Source organism: Sycon ciliatum, chromosome 5, assembly GCF_964019385.1.
Source record: "Sycon ciliatum chromosome 5, ocSycCili1.1, whole genome shotgun sequence".
NCBI classification, from domain to species: domain Eukaryota; kingdom Metazoa; phylum Porifera; class Calcarea; order Leucosolenida; family Sycettidae; genus Sycon; species Sycon ciliatum.
The window spans coordinates 20933088-20960587 of NC_088647.1; the positions used below are offsets into that span (position 1 = coordinate 20933088).

General features: G+C 46.9%; 2 protein-coding genes across 6 annotated transcripts in view; one reads left to right on the forward strand and one right to left on the reverse strand.

Annotated features, from left to right (window-relative positions):
* The window catches only part of LOC135817997 (leucine-rich repeat-containing protein 71-like), an 85603-nt gene that overhangs the window by 51160 nt on the left and 6943 nt on the right, over nucleotides 1–27500 (forward strand). Inside the window, exons 16-19 of one of the 5 annotated variants that reach the window (XM_065331304.1) lie at nucleotides 8387–8541; nucleotides 10377–10473; nucleotides 25698–25787; nucleotides 26323–26469. In XM_065331304.1, coding sequence (XP_065187376.1) covers nucleotides 8387–8541; nucleotides 10377–10473; nucleotides 25698–25774 — 329 coding nt within the window. In that variant the 3' untranslated portion in view covers nucleotides 25775–25787; nucleotides 26323–26469. Of the gene's footprint in view, nucleotides 1–4186; nucleotides 4274–5554; nucleotides 5688–8386; nucleotides 8542–10376; nucleotides 11183–25697; nucleotides 25788–26322; nucleotides 26470–27500 lie in introns of those variants that run through there. The other 4 variants (XM_065331309.1, XM_065331305.1, XM_065331308.1 and 1 more) reach the window with 4 other exon arrangements.
* Nucleotides 12234–17445, reverse strand: LOC135817996 (uncharacterized). Its single transcript, XM_065331301.1, has one exon. The coding sequence runs from the start codon at nucleotides 17290–17292 to the stop codon at nucleotides 13441–13443; it is 3852 nt and encodes a 1283-aa protein (XP_065187373.1). The 5' UTR covers nucleotides 17293–17445; the 3' UTR covers nucleotides 12234–13440.

Genomic DNA, 27500 nt, shown 5'->3' on the forward strand with positions numbered 1-27500 from the left:
GTGAGTCTGCAGACGCAGGCGGCTCCTTTTGGACTTGACTTGTAGTTGTACTGCAGTGCAGTGCAGTGAGTGGTACGACTGCTGCCTTGTAGAGTCTACTCGATACCACCGGCAGACTGGCGAGACTTATTAAAAGTGACCGTCCGGTTGAGAGTGATCGCCTCGTTCCAGATTAAGGACGGCCTTCTGTTTTGGGATGAAGGACAGACGAGATCATAGTGCACTTTCCTCGTGTATTGGGAACGATATTTCACCTGTACCGGTAAGTTGCTGCTCCATGTGTGCAAGCACAGGGAGCGTCGATGGAAAAGCCCATGTATTCGTGCACGCCGACACCAAACTAGCAATACATGTACCGGTACATTGTACAATTTGTACTTCGAAGTAGTTCCCGAACTAATACTTACTTTCAACTCGCATCGTTCTTCATTTGCTTGATGATTTGGACAGTCAGAGTCACCGCTTGAAGTTATTCTCTTCTCGTTCCAGAGCTGCACAATGTTTCAAAGTATTAGCCAGTGATCCCTTTATACAACATGTATGGCATAACACTGCGTAATAATGCCGATGTACTGGGTGTCTAAAGGCAGTACAGTGTATTTACATGTACTAAAAAATATATTTAAAAAAAAAATCCGCCCGCCCGCCCGTAAAAAAAATGTCCATGTTAGTCGAACCACACACCTTCTTTAGTTTGGCCTTAGGAGTATTTTTTTCTTCTGAATACCACAGAGCCATCAGATGCTGCACAGCGGGGGCGGTGGCATATTCAATGGAAGTGGGGGCCGGGCAAAAGTAACACCTCCGACCAAAGGTCATCGTGCTTCATGTACACCGATACATAGGAGAAAAGAACATGCGCATCCAAGGGAGAAGCACTGGCTTTGCAAACGATAATAGGGAGGATTTGAGATTGAGATGTGGGTATGCATGTGGGTATGCTAGTTCCTGGGCAAGTGTCACTCAGGCACAAGTACCGTATTTTGCGGAGTATGAACCGCATGTTTAACACCAATAATTCACCCCGAAAAACGTCAGTGCGATTATCGGCCTTATGATGGTCAAATTCACCGTGATAAACATGGTGGATGTCTGTGTATCGTGGCAAAAGAATCTATGTGCAGCTTATACTCCGTAAAATGCAGTGTTTGTGTACGTTTGCGTGGCTCATTGCGGAGCAAGACCTGGTACCATATGACAAGGGCAACTTCGGACAAGTTAGACAACTCTAAGCACTTGTACATGTGTATGAAAGCCACAGAAAGAGTTCACCATGAGACCTGACCACCCCGACCGCTCTACAACGTAGGATGGACCTTCAAATGTTGTCCCGTAGACAGGTGGCCTCCGTATCCAATGTCGTTTGCTGGAAGTAGCATCCCTTAACATCCCTTAACCCACATGCATGCACGCATACACACAATAAAACATAAAACAACCAAAACATCAATATGCACATTTATCCAGACACGCTCTCACATATACACGCACGCACATGCGTGCCAAACGTACAAAACGTGGACACATGTACACCAAGCAGATAGAACACAAGGAAGTGGGGTTTGCCATAGTTTTTTTTCAATTTTGTCTGATAAATATTTACGAGACTTTGCATCGAGCGACACCGTGGATAACATTGAGCCAAGAATTATGCAATAAACCAGAAGAGATATCTCTTCACAAGTAGGCAAATAAATGCGTAGGTGCCCGGCAACAGCAATCGGGCGAGTCACAGCAATGTACGTATTGCAACTTCAATGATACACATACACGGTTGACCACCCATGCCTCCATTTTCGGCGGGTCAACCACATGGTGGCCCGGCAACTTCAAACGGGAACACACCGATACAACAGACACAGTTGACCACCCATGCCTCCATTTTCGGCGGGTCAACCACATGGTGGCCCGGCAACTTCAAACAGGAACACACCGATACAATAGACACAGTTGACCACCCATGCCTCCATTTTCGGCGGGTCAACCACATGGTGGCCCGGCAACTTCAAACGGGAACACACCGATACAACAGACACAGTTGACCACCCATGCCTCCATTTTCGGCGGGTCAACCACATGGTGGCCCGGCAACTTCAAACGGGAACACACCGATACAATAGACACAGTTGACCACCCATGCCTCAAACCGGCGGGTCAACCACATGGTGGCCCGGCAACTTCAAACGGGAACACACCGATACAACATACACAGTTGACCACCCATGCCTCAAACCGGCGGGTCAACCACACAACAACATACAGGTGTCACAACACTGAGACAGTACAGCACAACACTGAGAGGCAAATGCATTTGACCCTCCCAAAAACCAGTGTTTACGACCAAGCATTTCTCACGGCATCGCTCATTAGCATAACTTCCTGCAAGTAACCATGGCAAACCCCTAAGTGATACCCACAGAGCCACACCGGCACAAGGACTGCACAACAAGCGGACGGCACAACACTGTACAACACTACAAATGTACCTCACTTCTGTTCTCAACACCACATGGGCGTGGGCTGTGCCAGTCTTTGCTGCTAGCCATTGCACAGAGGGTATACCGGCTGCACGCCTGACATAGTGATCGGATGCTGCACTTCGCCAGCAGCCTGCACGGCATATGGCTGCTTCACAGACACTTGTACTCCGGTGAGCCATGAGTGTGGCCCCGCCAATGCGCACAGAATGGGAGCTCACCCGGTTGCAGTTGAGGATCCTAGTCGAGAAAACTCGGGAGAAGTAGCCGCCGTCGACGAACACAAACACTGGCCGTGAGCTGCCGGCAGTAGTGGTCAGGGACCGGAACTCGGCCATAGCCGAAACTGGGTACATCAGATTATGTGTGCGCAAATACCGGGCTTAAAAGGTCTGAGTCGCTCATGAGATCATTGCTGGCAGCAATCAGAGCGGCGAGTTCAGCGGAGGAGTTGGCACCAGGCATTGGTTGGCTGTGGAAGCCAGTTCTCGGAAGCGAGTAATCACAATAGGTTCATGCTGCATCTCAGCGGCCCATTGCCCCAAAAACGATTGTCCTTGATAGAAACCGCAGAAGCCAACATCAGAGGCATCCGTGAATAGCTCAAGGTCAGGGGACTTTGAACACTCGACATCGTAGAAGAAGGATTGGCCATTCCAGTTTGCGGCAAGGGAGCGTGACCATTCGATGTCCAAGTGAGCTTTTGTGTTGATGTTGACTACTGACTGAAGAGACTGAGAGAGTTGTCCAGCTAAGATACAGGAGTTGACGGATGAAGGTCCTGCCAGGAGGAACCACCTTTGCGGCAAGGACAAGGTTCCGATCAGCGACAGCAGTTCCCGCGTTGTGTAGCTAGTGCGCGTGGACTACTCACTCAAAGCCGCTAGAAAGGCAAATAACTTCTTGTCAGGTAGCCGCATCACCTGGTCCTCGCTGTCGACTTCTATGCCAAGTACCGTCACCACTGTTGCTGGGCCGACCACCTTGCTGAGGTTGTCGATGACCTGCGGAACCGTTGCTTTCAGTTGACCTCATTCCATTGACCATCAAGCACACGAACATAAGCACCTTGTTTAGTGCAGCGTACTGGTTCTTGTGCTGGCCTGCACAGCTATCAGGAATAGTTTTACCCAGAATGACTGGGTTGATGATCGAGAAAACACAACCTTGAGTCACTTTGGCTAACTGGATGACAGAAATTGTTGACAAGGAAGTTGCTTTGCTGACACGAGGCAGGGCAAAGCGGCCACGCAAGATTTATTTTTTCATCCTCCATTTTCGGAAAAATTATTTTTTATTCATGTGCCGCGTGACGAACCGTGACAAAACACGTGCATGCGTGGGCTAACTTGGCTTTGCTGCTCAAAGCCGTCATTTTTACAAGTATGGTATTGTTATTCCATATTCACTGGCTGAGGGAATGGAAAAGGGAAAAATCTGAAGAAAAAAATGATTGTCACCCCCAGAATTCGAACCGAGGACCTTCACTCGAGGCCAGCGATGCTCTAAGCACTGAGCTACGGTGTAGCCGTCATCCAAGATGTTCTAATTATTATTCCACAATCACAATGAAGCAATGCCGATTAACATGTGATGTCGGTGTTTTTAACCAGCTATGGAGGGGAAAGCTGAGAAAAAGAAGGAGTAGGTGGTTGCCATACCAGAGTGGTCGCCTTGACAAGTTTTTCTGCCATTGTTTGTATGCCGCGGGTGACCAATCTCGCCTTCAGAAGACAAGAATGAAGTCCAGTATGAGCGAGAGTGGTGTTTCGCTCAGCGGCAAGGAGGGAAGAAAGGTATGCAAACGCACTCTTGTTATTGTTTGCTTTGGGTTTTGTGAACCAAGTTGAACAGGAATCTCGTACATGTCGATATGCATTGCATCGTGTAGTGCAATTGCCCTGTACTATTTATTGTGTTGTTCATTGTGATGACAGTTCTCAAACTACCTTCATCTAGCCATATGCATGTGCATATGAGCACGCGCTGCATTGTAGTGGGCAGCCTATGGCCTCCGTTTTTTGCAGTTTTGTTTGTGGGGGATTAAGCTGTTTTTCTCTTTGTTTCCCTCTTCTCATTGTTTGGGAGATCTTCCCATGGTTCTGAATGCCACGGAAACTCCAAGGCATTGCACTCAGAAGATGACACAAGATTATTGCATGGTAGAGGCGACGGTTCGATACCAGAACGGCTTGACAGCCAAATTTGTATAGACCCAAACCGATCATCAGCGTTGATTGTTCACTTGAAATATGTTTGTGGAAGGAAACTGGCATGTTGAAGTTTGCTCTGAGGCCAGAGTCAATCGAACTGAGCCACTCCTTTGTGTTGACCCATTGCCTCCAAGTTGCCCATTTTTTCGCTTCAAATCAGAGGTGGCTCCAAACCGGACAGGTTTTAGGGTGCACGTCAAATTCACTCTGGGTCTGAAATTAGGTAATTGCTATTGCTCCACGACGGCCAGTACAGAGTAACAGTAAGCCTTGTGTGTGCTTCCATTAGTTTTGATTGGTATGCGGTGCTTTATTGGCGAGAGGCAAGCCGCTGTTTACTTGCGACAAGAAGTTGATTTTTCGAAAGTCGTAAAACTCAAGTCGCAGTGCGAAGCAACACGTCCATAACTCACCTGCTTGGTATGGCGCTTCTGGTCATCGCAGAGCCATGAAATTTTGGCTCGGAGTATAACACATCGTAGTCTCACTGTGACATATGTTTTCTAATCAAAATACCAAGAGAGAAAGTGAATATTGAGTCCGTTCCGGTTTGCAATCTATGTCCTATTTGAAACCGACGCCTCTACATAGTGTGGCGGAGGTGCGCTTTGGCCCTGGGTTTAAAAGTTAACGTGATCCGTGCACGATGCATTACGCAGTGGAGCGATCTAGGCCGTGGCCTGCTTGCCTCAAATAGATGTAAGCTGGCAATTTCTGTCACTTTCCGACTCGAAACAGACCTTCACCACATTGCTTCATGCTTCATTACCCCCCCCCCCCCCCTTAATGCCTTGTGACAACTAGGATATCATTCGCGCTTTAAAAGTGACCAGCCCTTTACATCATTATCGCAGCAGGGCTCAGATCGTTTCTGCTTCTGTCCTGCAGTCAGGCGAGGATGGCGAGCCGTATAACGCACTGCTGTACGACGTGGCTGCGCAAGATGGCAAGCAGTGGTGCATGGGCAACCTGACGCTGGTATCTCTAGACCTCCCCGGTAAGGGTGCGGTGACGTCATGCTATGCGTCATGATAATGTAATGGTGATGTAATGGTCAGGCCATGATGTTTGCATAAGCAAACAGTGGTGCATGGGCAACCTGACACTGGCGTCTCTGGACCTCACCCGTAAGGGTGCGGTGATGTCATGCTTATGTCACAATGATGTAATGGTGAGGTCATCATAGTCGGTTACTTGTAGCTCTACAATATCACCATGAACTGAGCATGATTGTATTGCGCAATGCTCTGCTCCTATTCGTGAAGACAACAAGCGACAGTATCTTCTCTAAGCCATTTGTTTCATACATGTACATGAAAGTTCCCCGTACAAAACTGAAATACTGCTGCCAGCGGTAGATACCTTTCAGACCTACTCACCAGGGAAAGTCCCTTTACATGGCTCTAAGTGAGGAAACTCTAAAATATTGCCAGTACAAGTACTCGTCGCAGTTAAATTATCAATGCCAAAATGGCTAAAGTATTTTTCGGTGTATAAGCCGCACTGGAGTATAAACCATACCCATTTTCCGGAGTATAAAGCCGCACTGGAGTACGAGTATAAACTATAAACCGCACCCCCATTTTTTTTCATGAAATACAGATGTCTACCCCATTAACCAACATTAATTTGATCATCGTAGTATAAGCAGCACCGACATTTTCTGGGTGAATTCCTGTTGTTTAAGGTGCGTCTTACACTACGTAAAATACGCTACTAACATTACTACACTACGGTATTAGCGTTACTACTGCCGTCCTCAGAAGTAGCTTTGTTTACCTCAGTCCTGCTCGCTGAATTGCAATCGCTTGAGTAACGTTCTCACGCGCTCTGCACCGGTTCTCATCCAGGGGCGTAGCAGCCGGTCCGGCCGGACCACTTTTTTTTAACACAATGCCCAAAGGCCCAGAATGCAGGATTTTGCACCCTAATTTCAAAATGTTCCCAGGCGAGAGCCCCCGGACCCCCTCCCTCCGGCCGGACCACCTCCAACGACGGAGCTACGCGCCTGTCATCCCAGTGTTGTGTTGGGGTCTTGGGTTGCACGGCACGGGACGTGCTCTTGTCTCGTGTGATCGCATTTCTTTGAGCAGCACTGTAGCACTAGTTACTCTAGTATGCACGTGTGTACTTAGAATGCTGTTAGCCTGGAGAGGGAAAGTCCCTGGTTTGAGTTCCGGTGATGACATGCCTGTTGTGAAATGATGTGTTGTTTTTCTGTGTGATGGCATTCCCCAAACTGTCTCGTCTAGTCGCGTGCATGTGTGATATGAGCATGCGCGATGTTGTAGTCGAGAGTCCTTTTGTCAGTCTTCTTGTTCGTCTCTGTCAGAGCAGTTTGCTTTTCCGTCTTGTAAATATAACATAATGTAACAAACCAGTCTTGTCCTTTGTGTCCTGCGTCCCGGGGAACGGAATGGCTGTGATTCCGTTACATGCCTATCCAAACTTCCCCTTCCTCAAACTCGCAAATATGGGTCCGCAGCAGTCACTGATAGCAGCATCAACGTCAGTGATTTCTTTACTCATTTATTAACAGTTCTTCTCTCCTTTGTTGCCAAAGTTCCCTGAAGAGCAGTAATGATAATGTTGTTTTTTGCTAGATTTCATTTTTGAGACGTATTTCCCTGATGAATGTCTCTAGAAAACTTGTTAGGAAACTTCATTATCCATCTTTTATTTTTGTTCATTACTACGTCCTGTGTCCGCTTCGCTGATTCTGCTGATCGCCATAATAAAGTAATAATATCAGCACACGAAGCACAGAAGCCAAATAATTTCGACTAGGCCTTTCGTTCCATTACCCTTCAAGTCAAGGACAACGGTGATTAACAATGTAACAAGTAAGTCCTTATATACTTTTACTTTATATTACTTTGGCATTGACACAGATAGCACTTGAAAAAATAGCGCTAGTGGCGCCAACAGCATATTTGGCGGTCAGAGCATAGACTAAATAGCACTTTAAAAGATAGCGCTAGTAGCGCTAACTACACAGTGAGACAATGAATATTACTAGTTTCAAACAACAGTGGGGACCACGGTACTAAAATGTCAAAACAGTGACAACTTTCGCACATACTTCTTTTGCACGCACAGTTCAGGCTTCAGCTTGGCAATGTACACTGCCTCCAGCACAGCAAGGTGAGATTTGTTGCGCGCACGCGCTTGAATCGAGAAGTGAGAGTAGGTGCCATGTTGCAGACTGCACTTAGGCATCGTCTCACTGTGTAGTTAGCGCCACTAGCGCTATCTTTTAAAGTGCTATTTGGTCTATGCTCTGACCACCAAATATGCTGTTGGCGCCACTAGCGCTATTTTTTCAAGTGCTATCTTTGTCAATGCTCTGACCGCCAAAGTGCCGGTTATAAGGACTTACTTGCCACCTTGTCAATCACCATTGTATTTCTTTACTCCTTTGTTAGCAGTTCTTCTCTTCTTTGTTGCCAAAGTTCCCTGAAGAGCAGTAATTATAATGTTTCTATGGCAATGCATACAATGGTGACGTGTTGGTGGTCGGATATCAATCCGTGGAATTTTACTTACGGAAAATTTGGATCACTCTGTATGGTTGTGTGTGTGTTTGTGTGTGTGTTTGTGTGTGTGTGTGTGTGTGTGTGTGTGTCCGTGTGTGTGTGTGTGTGCGCGCGCATATTTGGGTTTGTTTCTGCACTGATGCGTGCACGTGCTCAACAGAGAATGCTGCGATGACGATGGAAATCGTGGACCGATTCTTTGCCGTTCTCCAATACCAGAAGGTAGCGTGTCAGGAGCGTACGGCACCGCGACAGGGCCTCATGAACCTGCAGTGCTGGCCCAAGTACATCTGTCCGAATTTGAGCAGTGACGAGGTACGGCACACCGGCGGAGTATAAAGCTAGGTTTACAATCCGATAATCACTTCCATGACAGTCACTCTAAAAGTTCCATGTACTTGCTGAAAAAATACAGTCGACTTTGCGTATAACGACACTCGGCCGGGCATCATAAAAGTGTCCTTATTCCCGAAGTGTCGTTATACCCCAAGTCTCATTACACCTTACAGGTAGAATTGACTTTGCTCTGCGCATGGACATTCTGTCGTTATTCGCGAATTGTTGTTATATCCGCAGTCGTTATTAGCCAAGTTGACTGTTTGCTGCATTTCTGATATTTTTCTGAGCATCTTGGTACCGGACTCAACAGTCAAAACGTCGACAGAACACGCTCCGGTATTTGAACTCTACTATAGAAAACATGGATGTAGCGAATGGGATTTCGGCATTTGGCCTCTGGCTGGTGGGTCTGATCTATCCTCCCCACCGTTCAGGAGCCGCAGCTGACGCCTGATCTTGGGGTGGTACATGGTGGCGTCCCATGGAAGCGGAAAAGAGGTTCTTGACCCACCCTGTACGCAAACCCGTGCAATTTCTTTTTTAATGGAAAATAACTTTAATCAATGCGGTACCAAGGAGAGAATGTGTCTTGACTGCCACCACTCTAATGATGTACTGTCAATTCTGACATTGCCGTTGGCGTTGCATTCATTTTCTGTAACTCCGGAACTTGTAAACCACACCGAAAATTTGAACTCTGCCGAAGTTGGGTAGTTTTGAGGTTTTAATGGAAGAAATTGGTTTTACAGTAAAAAAATTCATGGTTCGCGTGAAACTCGGGCGGAGGCCGAGTTTTCCGAATCCCTAGAAACACCACCAGCCCCATCAGTCAAAATTGCGGTCAAATTTTTACGAAGTTCGACGTGAAGTCCAACCCAGTAGAAAGTTATTGACTCGGTGTGTGCATAGTGTGCCCACATGTATGCGCCGTGCACACCTCACTTGTGTAAGCGATGGCACAAGCAAGTGAGCAACGCTTCCGCCCCTGTTCAGAGAACCACGGCATGGCCAGGTCTTATCAACAATTCGGAATACGAAACAGTGATGAGGATAGGTCAGATCTGTCAGGTAATAACAAGAACAAACTGCCGGTCCCTATCATACTATATGGTACTGGAAGTTTGCGTGCAACTCTAGCTTCCCCAAGAGTCAAATATACGCCTGCCCATTGTTGCTTGTGCTTAACTTTTCCATATCAAGCAGTCGATCTGGCAAGCCTGGCCAAACTCACAGCCTATCCCTTCATACGTCTGACCAGTTCCAGTCGGTTACTGAGCTTTTATGTTTTCTTAGAGATTCCGTTTTGTCGTTTCTTATCACCTCCGCCTTTCCCTTCCAATCCTTCTTTGCTTCTTTCCTTCTAATATTCATGTTGATGTTAGGGACCAGCTCCCATTTAATGCGAGAAGATACAGTGTCCAACACTGGTGTGTAGTCATTGTATGCCAAAGTTGAATAAACACAAACAAAATTTAACAAACGAACAAACAAGATTACTCTGCCCAATACTGTGCAGAGTCCATAGCAGAAATGTATGATTGTATTCTTGTGTGTTTGTGTGTATGTGTGTATGTGTGTGTGTGTGTGTGTTTGTGTGTTTGTGTGTGTGTGTATGTATGTGTGTATGTGTATGTGTATGTGTGTGTGTGTGTGTGTGTGTGTGTGTGTGTGTGTGTGTGTGTGTGCCTGTGTGTATGTGTGTGTGTGTGCCTGTGAGTGCACATGTGTGTGTGTGTGTGTATGTGTGTGTGTGTGTGTGTGTGTCTGTGTGCCTGTGTGTGAGTACATATTTGTGTGCTATTTCTCTCTAGGCTGATGAGGCACATGAGTCTCGCCCGCCATCCACGGATTTTGAAGTTGCGAGGCTGAAGATGCAGCGGATGCTCATTGATATCAACCCAGTCGAACGTAAGAAGCGTTTGAAGGAAGAGAGAGAGAGGGAAGCAGCCAATGCTCTGAGTGCTGATTCCGCCACCGCAACGTAGAGAAAAACTTGGCACCAGATTCGCAAACGTATAGGAAAAAGATAGGTCAATGTTGCCGCTCTCTTAGGCTCAGGCTGTTTGTTTTAGACCACCCTGTTGCCTGAGAATGGGAAAACAACATGAAACCCAGACTTGCAAACAAGATTTTTCTCTCTGACTCCACTTCTGCTCCAATTTCTCTCTCTCTCTCTCTCTCTCTCTCTCTCTCTCTCTCTCTCTCTCTCTCTCTCTCTCTCTCTCTCTCCATGTTGTAAACCTGGCGATGTATAGTGGCATCTGGTGCACGAACGGAACAAAGCTACCAGATGTGTTCTCATCACAGAAATGCTGTGCAGAGTTTTGTGCAGAGTTTCGTCTTTTTCATGATATCTCAATTAGGTGAAAGTCTACAATTAGATATCTAATCTATTTTATGCTTGGACACCGAAAGAAAATCACGGTGGTGAACGCGACAGTGTAGTAAACGTGTATGTATTTGAAAATTATTTTTCTGCACTAATATTCAGCGGATAGTCCACAGTCATAAACTTTTGCTATGAGCCTCGTCTATTCCCTAAGCAATTAGACTATTCACAAGAGATCAGTCATATCTTGGCCATAGCATGGAATAATTTAATTAGTGAAAATTCGGATTGAGGTGGCAAAGTTGTGATGGCCAGTGAGCAGCTGTGTACCTTATAATATTACAGTGCACAATTTAGCAAAGTGTTAGAAGCTTTTAGAAAATCTGAAGATGTTGCTGCTCCATAAGGTCCTTGGACTCGGAAGCAGGATTCGATGCTCAGGGTTCTGGCCAAAGGGGTAGGGGGGGGGGGGGCTGCCCCCCCCCCACACCCCCCACCTGCATCCACCTCGTGTATGGTCCAGTAACAGTATACACACACCACTGTGTCAATCAGAGATATTTAGACAATGTATACTTTTGAAGTAGTTGGTAGACACTGTATGGCGTAGCTTTCAGCAAATTGATGTACAGTGAAACCTGTCTAAGGCGACCCCTCAAGGGACGAGAAAAAGTGGTCGCCGCGGCCAGGTGGTCTTCTTATCCAGGTTCAGTGGGTCACGTGACCATATCCACATGTGATACATTATTTTGATCCGTGCATCACAGTGCACACAACATGCTACTCCAGCACGAATCATTTGCCTGGGGTCCTCAGACCTGTCAAACGTCGTGCATGCACCATGTACATCTACACTTCCTGTAACACTGATGTGTAGATCTACCATGCCTGGTGCACCATGCAATGCGTACATTTACATGACTAGCACTGTGCAACGCGGTCGCGGGTGGGTGGTCGTCGGTCGCGTTGAGCAAGTGGTCGCCTTATCCGACGTGTTTTGAACGTGAACGCGTCCGTGACAAGGACAAGTGGTCGCCATGGTCGAGTGGCCGCCATATCTGAGTGGTCGCCTTACAGCTTTTACTGTACATAACTGTATGTTGAAACCATTTTGGTCGACTGAGAGATGCAGGGCTTCGCCACCACAATTCTTTTTATCTCTTCTTTTTTTGTGAATTTACGAGTACATAGTTTACTTCTGGTATTTGTACTGGACTGAGTGCGCAACCGAGTCACTCTCTTTATTCTGTTGATAACTTTTTTACCTCCAAAAAAATTGTTTGACATGGTTTATTATGTGGTTGCAACCAGCCCAGCCACCCACTCATGCCAACACAGATTCATAGAATTGAACAGCACAGGCGCCCGGTGTGAACCAATGAAAGAACCACAAGAAAAGTAGCAAACCTAACTAGCCTGGGTTCATCCTAACCTTACACCAAATGCCTCAATCTAGAGAAAGCTCAGCTGTGCTTTGCTCTGTAACATTATTCAAAATTATATGTACAGGGAGCTGGCATGGCCTGATCAGCTCATTATGGATGTTATCGGGCGCAGGAAAATCTCAATTGACGGTTCAAAGAATAAATATTAAAAAAATAAAATCATTCAAGGACAGGAACTTGTTTGATTGATTGAGAGACTGAGAGTAAAAGGCCATGACCGATCACACCAGCCCTCACATACAGCAAGATAATACAAGTCATACAACAACAAGTATATATTATGTAGGTATGAAGAGGCTCAGTAAGTTGAAAACAATGATCTAAATGTTCACTTGCAAACTGTCTATTTTGTCTGTAGACCTGGAAGTATAAAAGGCAGCACAAGCACAGGTCATGATCCAAAACGCGTACAGTAATTAGTAACTTTCGCACAGATTGAGCAGGCACAACGGAGATTCTAGCTGCCATGGCTATAGAGACAATGGTTGCCATAGCTGCAATGATTGCCATAGCTACCATGGCTACCATAGCTACTGTAGCAAGAAGGACCCATGAGTGTGTGTGATCCCCGGTAGCCTAATCGGTAGGGCACTGTCCCGGAAAGACAGGGGTGCTGGGTTCGAATCCCGCTCGTGGATCCTTCTTTTGCAACATTGGCGCCTGGCAATGGCTCGAACCCACGACCCATCGTACCCCCCGCGAGCTAGGTACGGCGTGAGGACACAGCCTGTTGGGGCGGGGGAGCAGTGTAGCAAGAAGGACCCATGAGTGTGTGTGATCCCCGGTAGCCTAATCGGTAGGGCACTGTCCCGGAAAGACAGGGGTGCTGGGTTCGAATCCCGCTCGTGGATCCTTCTTTTGCAACACTACCACAACTGCAGTGGTTGCCTTAGTTGCAACGGCTACTACTTCTTCACAATCCTATCCTAATCTAATTGCAAGGGACTCCTTCACCTGGCAGCTAGGTACAGCATTGTCATTGTTTGTGTACATGTGCATGATCGTACATGATTGTACATTCTGTTCATAGCCGGCCAGAGACTGAGGGGACATGCTGCACCACACTCAGTAAGCTCTGTCCCTGGACGACCAGTTGCAGAATCAGTAGTCATACTCTGCTGCAATGTCTACAAAAAACTGATAGTTATAGCGGTGTTTGGCCAATAGCAGTGGCCTTGGCACTGCTTGCTCTGCGATGGGGTTGCCTGAGAGAAGCACTCGTTCCATATCCATGACGGCTGGACAGCTGGTCAGAACGCTCACTCCACTGTCAGTGATGCTGTTCTTCTCCAGATCTATAATCTCCATGGAGTGGTTGCACTCTTGCAGGGATACTAGCAGTGTGGTGACATCATCTCCAAGCTGGTTTTCCCCCAGGTTGAGAAAGACTATCGACAGTGGTCGCAGAGTGTCGAAAAGCTTCGCAGCGATGCTCATATCAGCCCCTGTCCTCCCCAGCGAGATGCATTTTATATGCTTGAGCTCTGCCAGGCTAGAGAAGAAGAGAGCATAGTCGGTTGACGTGGTGTCAGCATCTTGGAAGAGAGGATTCCTATTCAATCTTAATACTAGCAGTTCTGAGTTTCTGAAGGCGTCAACAAGAACAGCAGCTCCACTCAGGTGTATGTTATTACAAGAAAGGCACAGGTAACGGATATACTGATATTGGCTGGGCCCATGCATCACCATGCAATGGACGCCAATGTCGTTGAGCTGGTTGTAAGACAGGTCCAATTCTTTCAGGGTAGAGTCGGTCACAAGGAATTCTCCCATCTCAGCCATGGATTCTTCTGGTACAAAGCCGACTAGAATGCCACCGTGCTTGTTGACCAGGGTTGGCACGCTTTTACGGATGACGGAGACGGATGTGACAGACCAGCACCTGAAGTGCACGGCATCATTACCACAGACTCCAGACTGAGCAAGCTTTTCAAGTAGATCTAGTGTAACCCCAGGATTTCCGTTTAGCAGGATTTCACACTGGGTTGGTTGTGAAGATGGAGTAGCAGGAGCGATTGAAGCACAATATGCCCGTTCCTGAGAGCGTCGACTGCGAAAGAAGCTAAGCAGATGACGATCAATTGTGTCGCTGAGCTGATTGTCGGTAAAGTCGCATTCGGCTATTGAACGATGGACGCTAAGCGCTGACAAAACCTTTCCAAGGTCATCATCACCAAGGCCAATCTCATCCAAAATAAGAGTCTGCAGATTGGGCAAATGGGTCATGAGCCGTGCTAGATCTGTCCCGCACCCGTACCCCAAAGAACTCTCTCCCAGTGACAATGTTTCGAGGTTTGAACACAAGGAAATGTTCTCAGCTAATGACGCCAAACACACATTGTCTAGTTTGCAATGTCTCAGTGTCATTGCTGTCAAGGAGGAATGCATGAAGCACGCTGCCAGGGATGCTCCATCTTGCTCTGCTTTGGTAAGACGAGTAGATTTCAGCTGCAGATTCTCCACGCCTGTTGACACCTTCAGCTGATCCGAAATGCTCTTCAGTGGAAATCCACTCAGGGGATTGGAAGATATGTTCACAACACGAGCCTTTTCAAGAAGTGGTGCAAGTTCTGCTACGTGATGCTCTTTCAAATTGCAGCCTTCCAGATTTAGAGAATCAACAGTTCCTTTGTCCACAATCTCCAATACACTACACACAGATTTGATGTCTGTGTCATCAAGGGTCATACCAGATAAATTCACAGACTCCTTGGCAAAGGACTGCGGGGGAACAGAAGTGGATTTTGAGCCTAATTTTCCTGTTGACAGGCGGTGTTCCATAACACATCGCATCAGGAAAAGCCGAAACCTCTTCGCTAAGGATCCTGTGAATGACGATGAATTCTTCATTCCAGACAATATCTCATCCAAGACGTCACTCCTAGCTGTGCCGACAAAGAACTTCCAGAACTGCCACCTCTCCTTCTCCACGCCAAAGTCTCCCAAACATTCTCTAGCGCTGCTAATTGAATTCAGTTCCGAGGTACATGCACGTGCAGCACACCACTCTTGCATTGTTATGTGTGGGAGAGCGATGGTGACTCGTCCTCGGTAAGATGACCTCCGATCTCTGTTCTGCAGGAGTAAGCCAAGCTCTAGACACCTGCGCACAGCAATCTCTGGCAATGTAGTTGCCGGAAAGGAGAACGACCGCTTACAAAGGCCTTCTAAACAAAGACCGTTCAAAGCAGAAAGAGCTTGCACTATCTCCACACACTCAGCATTGCGTTCACTTGGCCTGTCAGTTCTTACAAACTCTTCAAGGTGATACTCAACGACAGTGTATAGGCTTACCTCCTCGCCGCATTCGAATAGCCGTCCTCCGCAGAACTCACTCTGGACTGCTCGTGCCAAAGACACTTTGCCGAAAGTGGCACCACGCCTCTTCTCCAGTCGTGCAATGGCGGAGCACAGGTACTGTACATAGAACAGAGTAGTGCATGCAGGAACACTGTTAGAGAGAAAGTACTGCTGACAAAGTAGTGTGGCCAGTAGTGGCGTGCTCTGCACTGCTTGTTTCAAATGTTTGTAGGCCGGCTGACTGAGCTCTGACATGCATGCCATGCCGTCTTCCTCTCCTAGTCGACTGCACACAAACTCTTGCAGCTGCTTTTCGCTGAATCCACCAAGTCGATAGTGCATGGCGCAGTCTGGTACAATCTCGTATGCCTGTTGGCATGGGCGGCTGGTGATGATGGCGGAAGCACCCATTAGCATGCTCCTCTCGCCCTCCATGAATGCACGTGCGGCTGAGTTGTAGCGGAAAGCGTCTGCACTGCTCTCATCAACACCATCAATGATGAGCAGTACACGGTCAGAGTTAGCTGACAAGTGCTCCAGTACGATTTCCCTCTCCTTTTCTTTCAACATGCCGGTCAGCCCGAGTTCGTCAAAACCGAGAAAATCACTCCAACTTGTTGTGGAAAGGCTGTCTTCGTCTTGCACACAGATGGGAATGACAAAGTCAAACTGATCACGTAGATCATCAGCAGCAGTGGCAGCATCGTCTCTTTCCTTGTATACGAAATCTGCCATCACCCGTCTGCACAACATGGTCTTGCCTCTACCAGCATCTGCCATAATCATGGTCTTCCATGGTTCCCTTTTTCCCGCACGCTCGCCAGGTGAATCTTCAGTAGCATTTGCTCCATTCGACCTTGCTCTTCTGTTTTGCTGCGGTGCCGTGAGAAGTTGAGACGGGTTCTCCAATGGAAATGATCTCTGGTCGTCCGCTGCCTCTTCTAGCTCAGTTACTTTGCCCTTGCCTTTCTGTTTGTATGCTCTGGCAGCACGCAAGGCTTCTCTCTGACTCAATGCTTGCATGGAAATGTATGCCTTGCGAGCATCCTCCTGCAGGAACTCGTCAGCAGCACATGACATATCGGATCTCCTACAGCGTTGTCGGCACAGGTTCTGCAAATACTCCCTATATTTTTCCAGGCATTTCTGCTTTCTTTCCTCCGCTGTCAGCAATGCCACACGTTCGTGTTCAGCTACCTGGTGGTACAGTTCACACACCTCCTCTATCGACTCTTCCAGACAGCCTACTACTCTGGACTTCAGCAAGCGACACTTCACTAATTCCTCAGGGCTTCCAGTTTTCTTGCATTGTTGTATCATCGCTTCCAGCTGTTCAGCCACCTCCGTTTCACCTACCTCACGGATTGCTTTACATAGCTGGGTGAATTCCTTAGATGGAGGACCATCGCCATCGGGAGCATCGCCAGCGATGGCATCCTTCTCAGCCGACAAGATAATCAGTTGTCGCAGCAGCTCAGTTACTCGTTCGTGTGGGATCAGTTGGTCGTGGATAATTCGAGCGTACTCGACGCTGCCAATATCAAGCATTTGAACCGAGACGATAATGTCTACAATGTCCATGACCGTTGAATGGAGGCGTTTGTGGAGGACTGGAAGCAACTCCTCCAAGGCTAGGATCTCCCACCACTTCATCGCTACAGTAATGCCGGACAGCTATTTTTATCACCCAAGTAGCTCCCTCTAACGCCGGCGAGCTGGCACTGAGCTTTCGTGCCGCACACGCTTCAACGACGGTAGGCCGCTTTCTACTAGACTACTCAGTCACCGGACCACAAACATTTCGTGTGGCGCGAGTTTTCTTCCTTTCCACGGTCTTTTTGTCTGTGTACAAGTACAGACTGAGTACAGACTCAGTGCAAGCCTAACCGTAGTTTAGCTATCTGTAGACTGTGGAATGACTACCGGTATGTAGGGGTGGGTATGAATGCGAGTAGGTCTACATTTTTGAACAGGTCTGAATCTGTACTGTACTCAAACACATCTTCCCCTAGCCCCTGTATCACAATGTCATAATAATAGACCGATCCCCTTATTATACTGGGTTCGAGCACGGGGGCAACCTCACTCGCGATCGAGCTAGTTTTTGAACGTGACAGCATCTTTGACAGTGTGTTTCAGGTTTGTTTTGGAATGTCTTCTGCTTAGTTCAAGTAGTTTGCGATGGCTTCGAGCGGTGCTAAACCTCCTGCTGGTAGGAGCAGAGTCTCCGAGAGAGACATGGACTGTGATGCCGCTGCAGGATTTTTTCAAGGCGCGGGAGGGAATGATCTCGGGCCACAAACAGAAGTTACTCCAGAGGTGAGTTTTTTTGTTGTTGAAATATTCGAATCGCGAATCGTGTTGTGAGATTTATTTTGTGCCTAGGCTACAGCAGACCATATTTCTTTCTCCTTGCGATCGGTGATGAAGATAATAGTAACCTTTTTCTGGTCTGTCTTTTCCTTTCCAGAGTCATCTTCTATGAAGGTTACCGTGGTGCTGCCAAGTCACCAAGTCGCGATCAGCAGCCCTGAAGTGGAAAAATCGATTTTCCAACGATCTGGTTGGACATCAGCCACTAAAGTACTTCTGATTTGCCTGTAGTGACAACAGCAGCCATCCTTGGACACCTTGCAAAGACAGGAAAAGCCACTGGTGGAAGCGACTGCTATGAGATGACGATAGCAGTGCAGTGGTGATCGCTGTTTTGTCAAGTCGAAGGGCTAGCCAACCCAGAGGAAGCATAAAAAAAACGATGAGCAGTGCGTGGTATTTGTTGAGCGTGAAGAGCTAGAGGAGGACAGTGCAAACACATGGACGGAGTGGATGGTGTTTGAAGAACAGTGCGCTGTGTGCCGGCTGGTGGTCTTTTTCAGCATGTATTCGTGCTGCTTCTTGTGCTGGAACACTTCTCGCCCAGGAAGGCAGATTGCGTGCTCCCTGGCCCTCAGTTGGCAATGGGGCATTTGTTCCAGGAACATTACCCCAGAGCCAATGATGAGTCGTACCTTTGAAAAGTCGAAGCTTGCTGTTAATCGCAAGCGTAGTGCAGTGGATTGCTCCCTCTTCGAAGCACAAGGGCCAAAGCTTGCCGCTGTCTGCAGCAAAGTGTGTGTGCGGTTCTTTCGAACCTATGAATATACCCCCTGCATGTTCAGAGTGAACTATTTTCTAGTATATTTAACATCCTCAACCCGCCACCACCATGCGCTCTTGGCCGAACTTATGCACGAAGCATAAACACACCAGCACAGCAAGGACACTTCCGTTGACAGATATTGTTTACGCCTCTAGACCGCTGTTTCTTTTCTTCGAGCTCATCGTTAGAGGAGGATAGTAGCAGGATACTAATGATGATATAATATAAGATGATAGACGGTTTATGGTCCGATATTGATGATTGAAGATCTAAGAAAGCAATGACAGTGATTGCGAAATGGATAATATTATCATGATTATATGCCAGTCTGGTAATGCGTTGTACTAGTGGACAGTATTGAAATTATCCTGCATTCGATGCAAATATTGGTATACCTTTGGTTTCAGTATTGGAAAAAAAGAGTAAGAGAACCTGGTTGATTTGGTTGCATCTGCGACTGGCTACCGGGTGTTGTGATCAGCAATGTTACCATGGGAGAAAATAAGAGCGCAAAGATCTGTTGGGTCTTGTTGTGCCGGTGCGAGAACCCTAAGTGCATGGCAAAATAGAACTGTTTCATCCACAATGCAGAATGTCTTGCGGTACATGGCATTGATGACTGAACATCTCGCCCAAATGGGGATCATGCCCAAACGGAGGAACGAGACATCTTTCCAGCTCAGCTAGCTATATAGTATATAACGTGAAACGGATGATTAACTTGTGCCACGCATGACAGCTTCTGTTCCATTCGGCCCAGGCTTAGACACATCAATGCCAATAGCAGCTGATCCTCCATTACATGCTCATTGGCGATTTACGGCCACCTCCAACTGTATCCGCCGTCCCTCAGCTTCCGTCTTCGCAGATCTGGCTCGGCGCAGTACATTTTCTCGGCTAAGCTCAAAGAAGTTCCACAGAGCGGTCCAAACACCTGAAGGCAAACCAGTCAGAAACTGGAGCGGCTCAGAGTCTTTCTTTATGTTATTGTACGTAAGCTGTTTTTCGGCTTTCTTCACCCCATCGTCCAACTGCTCCACGAGACTCTGTACACGAGCTCTACTTGCTGCCAACTCCTGATGCAGATGCTGCACTTCCATTACAGGACCAAACTGCACTAAGCCAGGTTCCTTTCCAACTCAAAATGCCGTTGCCTCTCAGCAAAATACTGGTTTGCGAGCATGGGGAGCTCGTGATGCAGACGCTGCACTTCCATGACCGAACTGCACTAGGCTCAGCAAATACTGTTTTGCGAGCATGGGGAGCAGAGCGCCCAGACTCCACTCTCTTGCGAAAAGCAAACCTGGTACCGTAGGACAGCTGTTTGGTTTCCTGGACTCATCCTGCCCTTGTAGAGCTGGGCAAAACGATTTCGACTTCGGGATCGAAATGATCGCTGCAACTCAAATATTCAGAGTGACCCTAAAACTACGTCCTTCCTCACGGGGAATAGCCTGGATCCGCTTGCTCCAGGCCGCTGTGGCTCCACACGAGGAAAGGAGTGAAATGACTTGTTTGCTTCGTCCTCCTGTTCTGACAGTGAGGAACGTAGCAATGATCCTGAGAAGGCATCCTGAAGTCGTAAAAAGGAAGATCTAAACAAAAACCATACTGACCAACCACCACAATCTCAATCCCTTGGCAAGACATGCAGAATCCCTGGAGTTCTCTCAAAATCCCTGGATGGCACAAAAACAAGTGAAAAAGAGCTTTTCCCGCCAAAAAACGTTCGACTCTGCAGCTGTGCGTACAGCACAGATCGACCCTGTAGTGCAGTTTGATCAGTCGGCGCCCGCCTGTCACTCTGTCAGTGCAGATCTTGCATGGTCAGGTCTTTAAGGGGGCTCAACCCCGAAGAGGGAGCAAAAAATATTATGGTAAATCGATCTGAACTGTGTGTTTTCAGATGGCCAGACACCTAGAGAACTGGTCTGGGCTATTTCAAGGATAGGTTTATTATGTGGTTCCCCAGCTATGGGGGTGTTATTGTACCTATGTTTTTCGGCAAAAATTCAATGATTTCTCACTAAAGGCGTAAAATTCCAGTTGGTAATGCTTCAAAAATCCTGAAAGTGGGTATGGAGGGGCCTACAATACTGTCTCCTTTGGAAAATGTCCACAACATATGACCAGACCACTGTGAGAGGCCAAGGTAGCCCAGAATGTGATTTGGCAAAACGCGTATTTCAGCAGACCGATCTTTAGACTTGTTTGAATAGTGGAGAATCGAGACAATAACATGGTCCATTTTATGGTCATTATCTGCTCTTCAAGGCCATAGGAAGGCTCTACAAAAATAGATTTTTATGTCCACCATCTCGTTTCTCCGTGAGAAACAAAATTTGTGACGGATTTTGCATATTCAACTTGAAAGTCAGATTCAGCATTGTTGACAAAATGAGTGTATCGACTTCATTCAAGCTTCACTTTGACTATGTAGGGCGAGAAGCATTTGCTATAGACCAATCCCAGACAATACCCCATGCAACAGTCACAACTGAATTGTGTTATTCACATCTTTGTTGTATATTGTGAGTATGTACATACATTTTCTAGGGTACCCTGTAAGAAGGCCTTAGCCTAGGCCTGTGGGGATTGCCCTATCAAAAATTTGATAATAATAATAATACTATAATGTACATACATACATACATACATGCATGGGTATATCAATGTACAAAACAACGGATTATAAGTATAACGCTTTCAATGAGCAACTTGAGTTGCTTGGTTACTGCTGGATGCGATGGCTAGCAGCCACTGTTGGTATTGTGAGTTCGCGCCTCCAGTGTGCAGCACAACGTGAATGTTTGAGCAGATAACTGCAGCATCATCACGAGTGGTAGAAAGTGGGGACGATGCTGCACCTCCTGCAGCTGCTGGAGTACTTGTGCGGTCTGGAGCAGTGTGTAAAATAGGGGTGTTGGTGTTGGGTCTTCCAGATGCTAGATGATGTGTTATGCGTTTTGCAATAGCAGAACTCGTTGTGACTAGCACACGCCCATCGCCACCCGGTTCGTGCAATAATCCAAGGATGCCAGTTCCCTGATTCCTCTCAAATGCCAACACCAGATGATTGTACCTGTAGGCATGATATATAACGTTGTTGTTGTTGTTGTTGTTGAAGTAGACTTCTACAAACACCCATGGTGCAGCGAAACTCCCACTCCAGCTTGTTTGCTGAGACTGTGACAGAAGCCTGACTAGTGCTGCAATGTGTACTGCTGTGATTCATGATTTCAGTTGACATTCCTTGCCTTGCCTTGCCTGGGTAATATTGCAGTTCTTCACAACATGCATAACACAATTTTATGCTGCATTTACAGTCTAGGTCAAGGCCGAGCTCATGAAAATGTGGCAACTTGACCATGCATAATATTACGTGTCTGTGACTGTCTCTGCTCAAGTTGTTCTACAAGGCATATTGCCAATATTTCAATATTCATTTTTATAATATTATACAGATTCCTGTCATAGTTCAATGATACAAGCACAGCCATACTACCTTGAACCCACAGCCTTCTCCTGAGAAACACAGGCACATGTCAGAACTCACCCAGTGCAGCCTTAGAGTTCATAGGATCCATGCTTTCCACTCCATCCAGCATGAGACTCAGATGTCTGACCAAATTCTCCTGCCCACACATAGAACACTTCACTGGCATGTCCCTATGCTGTTTATATATACTGGCTGTTCCAGACCACACTCATTACTCACAGAGATCAAGTCCCTACTTGCAGACACTACACTCTGACTCCACTATCTCCAGGTACTGCAGGTACAAGACCAGTTTTTCTCTCACAGTCGTCAGTAACATTTTTATCTGGCGACTGGAAAAGAAAAAATAGATATCGTTCCAAGTGCCACTCAAGTGGATGCACTTGAACTTGAGAGAAGCATGTCACTTACCTGCGTTCTGAGACTGGTACATGTATCACTGGTAGCTGGGCTCTGGACAATCTTGCAGGTTTACTTGTCTTCACTGGCAGGCGAGACTGAGAAAAGGGCATATCTGAGCTGGAAGTTAGAACTACACGACCTGAAGAAGCTTGACCTGAAGAAGATTGAACACGCTTTGTTCCTGAGCGCCCACGAAAACGGCCGTGCCTATTGATAACTACAAGTACTTGACACGAAACTCCATCGATCGCCGACATCCAGCAAACCAAATGGAAAACACAAAACGTTCAAACTGTTCAAGGACTGCAGTTTCTTTGAATTCTCGCAAAATAAACTTTTGAACACGACTATTTCTCGCAAAAAAACTTTCTCCAGCCGCGGACAAAATGTTTTCAAACGCGAAATTTTGCATAAAATCATGCCCAGATTTCGATGCGCGCGCAGAAGTACTGAGTCCCCTTAAGTGACGTTCTGACACGTCATGACCAGTGCCACTGTGACACGCGTGACCAGTGCGGAACTACATCGATCCCGCGTTTCTTCCGTGGCATGGCGTCGAGCTGTACCGCTGCACAGAGGACTCCTAGGATGTACGCGTACCGTAAAAAAATGCAAGTCGCTCCGTAAGTTTGAACTGGAGTTACATGCGCGTGCATGCATTTCAAAATACCAATTTCGCGTAAAACTACCTTTCTGAAAACGGTCATAACTGTTGTAATCTTTGTTCTATTTCCAAAACAAAAACAGTTCTGTGCTCAGGTTACATGAAAGAATCGTTTGAAATCAAGTTTGCTCACATAGAGTGAATTTAAATTTTTTTACTGCGTGGCAGAGGTTTTCAGTGGGCCCGGGCTCAAAAGGTTAAAGTGCTGTGCACAGTTCGAAGTGCGAATGAGCACCGTACATACCTTTGAAAAAAGTTAAAAACCGGGACGTTCGGAGAGAAACCATGGAGTTTTCAGGAAAATCCTGTATCAGACAAAACTTTGGTTTTCCGGGAGTTTGCTTGAAATCCCCGGGACCCCGGGAGGAGTGTTGATTTTCCGGGATTTTCCCGGGAAAAACGGGAGGGTTGGCCAGTATGAAAAACAAAACAGCTCAAATCAAAAGTCCTTGTGGCATTTTTTGTAGACAGGCTTTCACTGCGTGTAGATTTCGCGTGCTCTGCACTTCGCATGCGAGAAGTCACGCACAGCCGAGGTGAGGTTGGTGCGTGTGTGCAGCAGGATCCCACGCGACTGCGGAGTTGCCCCCTTGCTCGAACCCAGACAATAATAAGGGGATCGGTCTATTATAATGTTTTAAAATGAGTCTACGTAACATTGTTTTGGGGGCCAGGCCGAGCAAATGTCACGCAAGCGCTACACACGGTATCATGACTCATGGTCGTTGGTCGCTTGACAGAAAGCCTCTCTTTTTACAGGCAAAAAATACACCTCCATGAGTCAACACTGACTCACGCTGCTATCTGGTGTTCACGAGGTGTTTGTCGCGCTGGAAAACGGAGCGTCTTCGTTAGTTTATATCCCTGGTGATGTTTTCGCCTAGAGTAGAGTAGAGCAGAGAGCACTATACAATCTTTATAGGTGGTGCTCTTCAAGTTCAGGCATAATCTTCCTCAGCCTACTCAAGCTCAACTTTTGAAACCGTGACTGTGTATTGAGCAGGGAGTGGTGCTTTCTTGCAGGTTTGCCGAGTTGACGGTTCGATGGACTTCTCGTATGCTCTAGATGACAGTCCGAGTCGTGAGACAGTCAGGTGAGAATTCAAGTCGGCAGGAAAAGCGCTAGCTCCCATGTAGGGAGCAACACAGAATTCCCCACTGAGTATCTCTGAAGTCACACAAACCTCTTCTTCAAAATTAACACAATGAATGGAAATGTCATACAAAAATTAGGAAAAAATAAAGCACGAAAATGGGTCGTTGGTTTCTTCTGAGCCACTCAGTCGTAAAGTACGACTCCCTGGTCTTCAGGGAGTCGTACAAACCCGTTTGTGCGCCTCCCTGGTCTTACTCTTAGCACACATCCACTGGCACTGGTCTTACTGTCTTAGCACACATCCACTTGGCTGAAACTGTCTCCATGGTTACCATGGTTACTACTGCAGGTACTACATGTAGGGTAGTAAAAAAAAAAAAGTAAATTATCGTATCCGTTCCCGAAGGGAACTCACGACGGCCGCTAACACCCGATAAACCCTCAAGTCAAGTCCTGCCTGGGAGCGGTTTTTCCAGCCGTGCTGCTACCCACAGTCAACTGGGAACTTGTGGCCAGGCACAAGGGGTACATGGATGCAGCTAATGGGGTCGTTTTCGGCACTTGTGCCAGTGGTTGTGAGACTTACCCACTCACCCCCACCGTTAGGCGCTGCATCTGCCGCTAGGGTTTATCGGGTGTAGGGCAGTAGGGGACAGTATAAGTACAATTTTTCGTTCGGAATTAACTATATTCCTGTTGCCTGATGATTGCGTAAGCATGAAACTTAAAGTAGCAGCAAACAAGCCTTGATTGTCCTTGTTGTTCTGTTGTGTTGTATATTCCTTAATAATAATAATAATATCTTTATTAGGATGACCCAGAGGCTTCTTATAAGGGGTACGAAATAACTAAAATTTGTTCCAAACTAAAGTCTTTTCTGAATGTTCGGGGTGACAGACCTCGACCAAAAACGAGTACGTAACAAGCCTGCTGGTGGAGTGAAATAACGAAAGATTTCGTGAACGAAAACACATGTGAGACATTCGGCGACCTGACACCTAGCTCCAACAAAGGTGTCAGGTCGCCGAATGTCCCAGTACTCCTTGTCAGTTTTGTGGCATTTTGTCGCACTCGCTGACTGTATAAGATCTGGTTACGTTGGTGGACAGTTGGTCATAACTCGTAAAATGTTGTCCTTCTCCTTTTTCACCATAATTTAATTGGCTTACCATCCAAGTTCAAGTTTTTTATTCTATATATATTTGTTTGAGGGAAAGGTGCAAATTAATGTTGATATTCTATGGCTGCGATTGTGCAGTTTGTTCATACGTCCCAGGTACCTCAGCCTGGACGGAAACCCGGTTTGCGACGATCGAATCCTCAGCGGTGTGTTGACAGAGCCGTTCAGGTAAACTGCATGTGCAATCAGTATAGACCAGCTAACCAGACTCAACTCGAGGTTCAGTTCCCTGGTTTGTTCAATACAACAGCACTGGCTGGACACACATCAATCCCCCTTGCTCTGTGCGTGTGTGTGTGTGTGTAACTTATGTGTGCGTGTGTGCACATGTGTGTATACAATATTATGTGTGTGCATGTGTGTATACAATATTGTGCGCGCAGTTTTCGTCGGCCGCAGGACATTGCGAGGCATAAGTGTAACGCTGTTCGCGCGGCCCGCGCGCGCTGAGTATGGCGTTCCCCGCCCGGTGGACAACACGTCTCCTGGTCTGCCCCGTATGGGGCCACATAGCCAGTCATGGCAGTGGAAGAAGGAAGGAAGGACAATATTATGTGTGTGCATGTATGTATGAGTATGTGAGTTTGTGTGAACACGTATTTGTGTGAACATGTATTTCTCTGTGTGTGTGTGTATATGTGTGTATGCATGTGTGTGTGTGTGCATGTGTTTGTTTGCATGTGTGCGTATGTTTCTCCCACAGCCTATCGGTGAGAGTGTGTGCAATCGACGACGACATGTGCTTGAAGCTCGAAGCACTATACTGCTTGCCAATACCTGTCTTCACATACTTGATCTCAGCCTCAACAGGATCTACATGTATGATACCGGTGCCCAAGCCGTAGCCAGAGTAAGAAAATACATTATTTTCCAGCGGATGCGGGCATGGTTGTGCACTACTGAGTCAGTATGAAGTCCGATCAAGCGAGTCTAATCATTGGCACGCCAGGCCGCACTGTGTAGCCCCAGAGTTGTGAACACTGGGCTATGCCATGGCAAACGGCACAAATAATAATTCCGTCGATCGGATGTCATTGATCAGCACTGTATGAGTCTCGCGTAGTTAGCTGAAAGAAGTGTTTGTTTCAACGTTTTGTCAGAAATCGTGTTTTTGGCATTTTTGTTTGGAATTGCATCTGGCCAGGTTGAGAAAGGATAAGCGGTACATGCCAATTGCCATACAGTATGCATGTGAATGTATGTTATAAAAAACCAAAAATACCAAAAATGGGGATTCACTGGCCAGAAAAAGTCACTTCAAATAGCTGTATGGTGTAGACCAGGCGGAATTGTGACGGTCAATTCTTCAGCCTTGCAAGCTGTTGAATGGTGCAATCCCAGCACAAGTTGCTATGGCTTCTGCCGTAGCATTGCTATCATCGCCTCTGGTGATGGACGTCAAAGGTCTGTTATAGGATTTACGTTTAGTTTGCTCTTGATACCCGCGAGGGTACCAGGTTCAAGTTCTGCTTGGAAGCGGAAGGATTTTTCCAGCCGTGCTGCGACCCACAGTTAAAGGGGAAGTATACCCTAAAATCAAATTTTCACCAGTTGTAGTCTTCTGGGTGCTGAGTCGAATGGTCTTGGTCCGAGGAAGCTGCGACGCTCCCTTCCTGCTTGAATCCCAATCGAACTCGCGCACTTCCACCGAAACTGGGTGACTGCGCCCTACTAGATGGGGATTTGTATGCAAAATGTCACTAAAAGCGCCATTTCGTTCTTATAAAAGCACGGATGACCGCGATTGGCCCATATGTTGTAGTCTTTTGGACGCTGAGTCGACTGGTTTTGGTCCGAAAAGGCTGCGATGCAGCGTTCCTCCTTTATTCCCAATCGAACATGGTTGAAGAAGCGGTCACGTGCTCCTGGGTGCCCAAATCA

Excerpts from the sequence above, each read along its gene's own strand:
- LOC135817996 (XM_065331301.1), bottom strand. The coding sequence starts at position 17,292 with ATGAAGTGGTGGGAGATCCTAGCCTTGGAGGAGTTGCTTCCAGTCCTC.